This window comes from Pholis gunnellus (genome assembly GCF_910591455.1).
Source record: "Pholis gunnellus genome assembly, chromosome: 6".
Classification (NCBI taxonomy): domain Eukaryota; kingdom Metazoa; phylum Chordata; class Actinopteri; order Perciformes; family Pholidae; genus Pholis; species Pholis gunnellus.
Window position 1 is genome coordinate 15,032,357 of NC_136532.1, and position 6,944 is coordinate 15,039,300.

The 6,944-nt window shown below is 42.6% G+C and overlaps 1 protein-coding gene across 1 annotated transcript; it reads right to left on the reverse strand.

Moving 5' to 3' along the window:
* Window positions 1–520: 520 nt before the first annotated feature.
* lzts1 (leucine zipper, putative tumor suppressor 1) lies at window positions 521–6,156 on the reverse strand (the record flags this gene model as incomplete). Its single annotated transcript, XM_079160853.1, has 8 exons — window positions 521–1,069; window positions 1,355–1,549; window positions 2,453–2,584; window positions 3,333–3,506; window positions 3,631–4,022; window positions 4,127–4,286; window positions 5,697–5,822; window positions 5,926–6,156. 8 exons carry the CDS (start codon window positions 6,154–6,156, stop codon window positions 521–523), a joined length of 1,959 nt encoding a protein of 652 aa, XP_079016979.1.
* Window positions 6,157–6,944: the final 788 nt, after the last annotated feature.

Consider the following 6,944-nt stretch of genomic DNA (forward strand, 5'->3'; position numbering starts at 1 on the left):
TGTGGGAGCAAACAGTAACATGGATATACGAGGCAAAGTCTATCAATCTTCAGGACCCCAGACACACAGATGATAAATCACTGCCATTTGCCATGCTGGAAGGGACAGATGTTAAGCCACTATCATGCTTCTCATGTGTTACCACCAGTAATTAATCATGAATCAAATAAATCAGCTATCACTGAGCAACTAATAAATGTTGTTTTAACTACAAACGTGTGCATGATTTGAACTAGTGATCCTGTTAGACAACATGGTAAAAAAAAAAATCTCATTTGAACATTAAATAACTTAGTGTTTACTTTTAAACAAGTTACTAACAGTGTCCTCACAAAAGCTATCTTCAAGTTTTTTTTGTGACCTGGTAACAAAATACACAAGATTGTGCACATTCTATTAAAGAACCATTGTAAAACACTAAGTAGCAGTGAAAAATCTCCAGCAGTTATAATATCATAAATATCTGTGGTGAAAAAATAGTGCCCAGTTCACTTTTACTGAACGTGTGTGAGTGCTTCCATTAAATCTCTGTTGCAATAACGTCGTCGTACGTTTGTAACCCTGAGCTGTAGTTGATATCCATGCCGAGCTCTGTCCGGCTCTCCAGTTCAGCGGTCAGTTCCTTCAGGATCCTCTCCAGGTCCTGGTTCTTCTTGTGCATCTGCAGGTAGTTGATCTGGAGCTGCTTCTGGTACTTGATGACCCTGTCTTTCTCCTTGTTCCACGTTAGTCTCTCCTGCTCAAAGCTGTTAGCCAGCCTCTCCTGCATGTCCTTCTCCTCCCTGAACTGCTGCTTCAGTCTCTCCACTTCTCTCTGGAGTGATTCTGTGGCAATGCGTCCGCTGCTCTCCTCGTCATGGCCCTGGGCGAGGTTGTCAGAGCCTTGGATTAGTCTTTCCAAGGCCTGGGTCTGGGCATGGGCCTCAAGTTGCAAACTTTGCTTCAGCCTCCGCTCTTTGGCCATGGCAAGATCCGGTTTCATTCCCTGAATGTCTTCCTCCAGTTTGCCCACTTTCTCTCTCAGCAAATCCGCCTCATTCTTCTTGCGCTGAAGTTCATTTTGGCACACCTTAATTCAAAATGGAAACTTTTCAGACATTGGCAGCAATTAAGCAGACTATTTTGCTTGCTGTAACAGGGTCTAATCAAATGAAGTGTAAAATAAGCTCACTTATTTAGACTGTGATTATATAAGTCTTTGAAGGTCACAGTTGAGTGTAGCACTTGCACATAATAGCAGGTATCTCTGTGCTGAGTGCTTTGATCTTATTAGCACTCCGCATCATTTTATTCCCACGTCCTTATTTGAATGCCATGCTAGAATGAATTGCCATTGAATCATGAACTGACTAACCTCAACCTCTATGGTGCGAGAGCGCAGTTTGTCATCATGGTCTTTATTCTGTCTCTCGAGTATCTCCATCTTTGCTGCGTTCTCCTTCAGTGATGCTCTGAAGCAGACTATCTCGTTTAGCTTGCGGTGGACGTCTGCCTGGCAGTCTCTCAGTTGCTGCTTCAACAATGAGATCTCCCCTGTCTTCTGGCACACCTACATTCATACAGGGACAATGAAGAAGATGGACCAGTCAGAGTAATAAAGTGTATGACATACCTCACACTGGCAGTTAAAGGAAAAAAAAAAAAATCAACGGATACTGTTATACTGTTAATTATGCGCAAGGCTTCCTCTACTGTATATTTTTACAATTATGGATTTTGTGTATCCCCCATAATGATACCACCCAGCACAGTGACACTGAGATGCAGAATATTTGGCCATTAATGGCATGAAGGACAGTAAGTATTAGTGACTTATATTCCGTTGTAAAATATAATATGACAATAGAATTCATGAACGCTACTTTTTTTACGTAATTCCAAAAGCCAGCTAAATATTTAAATAACTGAAACAATCTGCAGGCTGCTCAACCGGCTGTAAACACAAAATTGACATATTACCAGCAAACACATAAATGCATTGTTGGTAGAGGTGTTAAACAGTTTCCTATTTTGGATCCAGCTGACACGGATCAAACAGTTGTTTGTTTGTAGCAAAATAGCTGCAAACGGGTCTGATGAGAGCGCTGATACTGAACCTAAACAGTAGAGTTGCGGGCCATAAAACCAAAACAATGAGCTGAAAGATGCTAAAAAGCTCAATTGCGTTGAGGAGAACTGCAGTTGGTGATTATTCTCTGTAGGTTCATCCCTTCAAGTGGTCTCTTTCACATTACACGCAGTCACTTGAACCATTGGTTATATACAATAATCTATTAAATGAACACTTTTATGACGGATTTGTTTCTTATTACACATGATGGTGGATTTTTCATCCAGTGATAGAAGAGCATTATATTCCCACACCTCCTCAGCAGCCTTCAAGGTTGTACCAGATTGTATTCTATGCTACAAGGTTTCAAACCCAACTGATATCACTCGACTCATGACTCACCTCCCATTGAGTTTCCTCCAGTGTCGGAGCGAGCTGTGTGCTCTCTGTCGCATAAGTCCTGAGTCTGAGTTCAATAAGATCCTTCTCCCGGGTTAGCTTTGAGACATCATCTTGAAGCCTCTCCTTCTCCGCCTGTACAAGAGTTCATTTCTCATTTCACTCATTAAGGTGTGCCTTTTTTTTTTTCAAATGAAATGAAGGTATAATACTGTATTTTAAAGTGAAAATTCACCACCTTTTATGTGTACAATCAGTTTTGATGGTAAATGTAGTCGATTGAAGCAATATGTTCCTCAGTTCGGAGCGTCACAATCTGTCATTTGATGTGAAAGTTGTATATGAAAGGAAGTATTACAGGCTATTTCAGCATGGATTTCTTGTCTTCGGCAGGGGGCGCACATGCTCTAGATAGCGCTCAAAATAAGAACTTCCTTGTTCTCTTCTCTAGTGTTGCAAACAAGCTACGTTTATAAAAATGTGTTTTGGCTGACTCGGATGTTCAGCCGTAATCATTCAAGCCAGAGTATAAGGCCGAAGAAATGCAGCGGAGAGAGGCCGAGGCTATTGCTGCGGCTGCATTAGCCATGCAAGAGGATATGGCAGGCGGGAACCCTCCGGGTATCAGAAGCTTGTTCTCAATGCACATGTAGGCTCTGCCGGCATGGCTCCTCAAGAACGAGAACTCAGCTTCTTCAGTCAATATAGCACGCATTGAGGAATTTATTGCTTCAATTGACTACACTTGCCATTGATAATGATTGGACATCCACACAAAAGGGTACCAAATTGTCCCTTTAATTCATTGAAACGGGGGAATGAAGTTGGATAAAGATGAACCAGATATCAGGGGTACAAGAAAGAAAAGAGGATGTGTGCCAACCTGGAGCTGGCTGACCTGCAGCTGAAGTGCTTGCTGGGTTTTTGCGGCCATTTGGGACACTTGCCCTAGCTTTGTGTAGCAGCGCTGCTTCAGCCCCTCCATCTCCTCAGCACAGTACCTTTGTCTGTCCTCAAACAGCTGGCACGTGTCTGCTTCCTTGTCTTCAAAACCCACCTATTGTAAGGTGAAGACATCTCAGTAAAAAATATCACAGTTGTACAATCTAACTACTGATAAAGAGGCACTGATCTTGATTATGTGCACATGCTGTTCTTTTAGTAAAGTGACAGCTTGATACCTGTAGCTCCTGCAGTTCAGTCTCTCTCTCCAGTAGCCTTTGTTCCAAACGTTCAATCAGTGACTCATCTGTGGTAATGGGGGACCGAATCCCACCTGCATTTTCACAGAGAGCGCTTGGCTCATCTGCAGAAAGCGGGGAGCCAGCATCCCCATTAGCCTTAGATGCCAACCCGCCGCAGTTTAAACCAGCCCTGTAGCTACAGTCAAGGTTAATGCCATTACCGTTGACCCATGGAGGGAAATTGGGTCGTACTCCCGTGCTGAGGCTGTTTGCAGGAGCTGAGCTGCCATCACTGTGACTGACAGGGCCCGTGGAAGCACTTAGACTGCCGCTGGTGCTGTGGGTGGGCAGGCTAGACATAGAGTTACGTCCAGAGTCGGAGAGAGTCCCTAAAAATAAAAGAGAAGGCATTTTACTTTAGTGTAATCTGTAGTTCAACTTGTAATAATCTAATTTTAAGGCCTCCGTTTATCAATATAATATGGATAAAGACCTGAGAAGGTGTCTTGCTTGTGTCTGTTATCGGGGCTCCTTGCTTTCTCCAGAGGACAAAGGATGTCCGGGCTGTTGTGGCCTGTCTCTGTGGAGGATGTACTCCTGGGAATCACAGGCTTGAAGGCAGTGGAACGCACCAATGACTTCTCAGCAGAGGTCTAGAAGAGTGAAATGACACATCATCAGGGGTGCTCTTCCCAATTTTCGATTTTATATTCAGTGGCTCCTCTTAGCTTATACTGGGAGTACAGAGAGCCAAAGATGAGTCACATTCTGAAACTTGGAAATCATAATGACTGGCTTTCACAGAGATAAATACTGTCACATAGTGGAAGTCTGTACAAATGAAAGGGATAGATTTTTCTTTTTTTATCAAGTCTTTTCATATTGGAAATAGAACCACTGAAGTGTGCAGGATTGCTTCGCTACAAGTTGTCAGAATTAAAAGCCAGTAGTTGCAAGTAAAATTCACTAGACTGTCATAAAAGAGAAAACTCATTTCAGAAATGAACTTATACTCCATGCATGCCCCATCTGTGCTGTCCAAGAATGTCACAAGCAGTACCCTACCTCCCCTCCGCTCTGTCCTCCTCTCCTCCCCTCTGCATCCCACATCTCTCCCCCATGTGCTGTCTGAGCAAAGATGAATAGCCCTTCTCTATGATATTAATAATATGAGCTACTGCTGAAGTGTAAGAGGTAAAGCTTGTGAGCTCAGCATTCCTTCTCACTGACTTCATGACTGGGATGCCTTTCCTAATTTTTTTTTCTCTCTTTCTATCCCTCAAACTCTCGTTGGCCCCCGATCTCTCTCTCTCTCTCCTTTCTCTCTTATTCTCTGCTCTATCTCTTATAAAGCTGCTTCCTATTCCTCTCCTTTCTCAGCCTCCTGCCCCCGAGGAATAAAGACCTATTGAAGGAGACTCCATTTGCCTATGTATTCTTGGCACAGAAATGACTTTACTGAGAAGATCAAGGCATTCTTAGGTCATTAATCTGGGAGGGGGTGATTAATAAGCTGGGAAGGTTCAACACAGGTTGTGAGGAATGGTTGCTACCAATTAAACTACCTGCGGTGCATGTTTTATCCTCAACTTCACTGAGAGGCTTTCAAAGTCTTTTGCAGTTCTGCCACAAGACTTCTAAATTGTTGTAAGAATAACTATAACTGTTCCAGTCAAGTAAAGCACAGCAAAGCTAAATTTGATGAGGCAATGAAAATGGACATGAAATTATAATCATAGTTAATATCTGATATATCTATTAAGTATTGGTTTTGTACAGTATAAACAAATACAAGAGTTGCTGATAGGTTAATTCTGTTACCTTTGCACAGAGCCAGGCTAGCTGTTTCCCCCTGTTTCCAGTCTTTAAGCTAAGCTAAGCTAACCCTCTACTGGCTTCAGCTACACATTTACTGTTCAAATGTAAGTTTGTCATTAATCTTCTCAAATAACACGTGGCAGGAAAGCATAGATATTTCCCCAAAATGCTGTACTTTTACTTTAAATTCCAATTTGACCATTTAAGTGAAGCACGAGAGTGGAAACATTGGACATTTTGCTCACCCTGTCAGTCATTTTTCCTGGCATGAGCAGCAGTTTGGGTTGCAGTCCCCCATCTCTGTTCTTTCCACCTGCATTATCTTCCATTGATGCCCCTCGATGGTATACTGACCTCGGTTTATGGCTCACCTTATAGGGAACAGGATACACATGTTATGATTTGTAACTTCATATATGTGCAATGTATTTCTTAGGAACTAAGATGATTTTAATGTCATCGGATGGCACATACTTTGATGTAAAAGAAATCTTCACTTCGACCTGACCGGGAGTGCGACAGGCCTTTAGGGGGCTGAGTGGTGGACGAGGAGCCCTGAGTGAAGCCACACTTCAGTAGCTCGTCAAGGCTGCAACCTCCACTCTTTCTATGAGGACTGATTCCCTTTTTTAACCGATGTTCAGATGCCTTGTAGTGTTTACTGTTAAGGCTGTTGCTGTTGACGAGGCTGCTGACACTGCCCATGGTCCTGCAGGCATAGGTGAGGGGAGGGTGCGGCTGGAGTCCAGGAGGTGAAGTTACACAGAAGTGAAGGGAAGAACCAGCTCATGACCCCAGAGAAGAACTGTCAATGGCTCCATCTACAAGGCAAGAAAGGGATAATACACATTAAACACAGAGAATGTTAGCTGTTGATCCTTAAACAGAAGATGTGTTTCATGAAAAGAAAAGAAACAATGTCATAGTTTCATCTGATGCTGTTTTAGTGTTGTTAAGTTATATTGTTTCCTTTTCAGTCCAAATATGCAGTGTTGAAGCAGGTGTGTACACATTTGCAAAACAAACAAAAAAATCCATCTTGGCACTCTGCCTGGCTTTGTGTGTCTAGATTTATGGCTGGGCCGTTGAATTTAACAAAAAAACCTTTGGGTGCCCTTCCTCCAAACAAACTGGCAGTTGGGCTACTTACAGACTACTCAACACATGGATGGTGCTGCCATCTGAATACAACATGTTGGATTTGCTATTTTACTTAAACACAGTATGACCACACATAAATATTGACTTGTATTAATGTGATTGGCTCGAATGATGAAATAACAATTAGATTAAGAACACAACATGACTGGATATATGTTGTTAACATTCTCACTTATAATACAAGGACATTTATCCACAGAGGTACTACACAGTGATGCTCTCTATTTGCTACCCCCCCCCCCCCTCCCTTTTAAAGACAACCGGACCCCAGATGCTGCTAGTCATGATCTCCAACCCACAGGGGAAAAGTAGTGACTTTGTAGCAAAGGGCT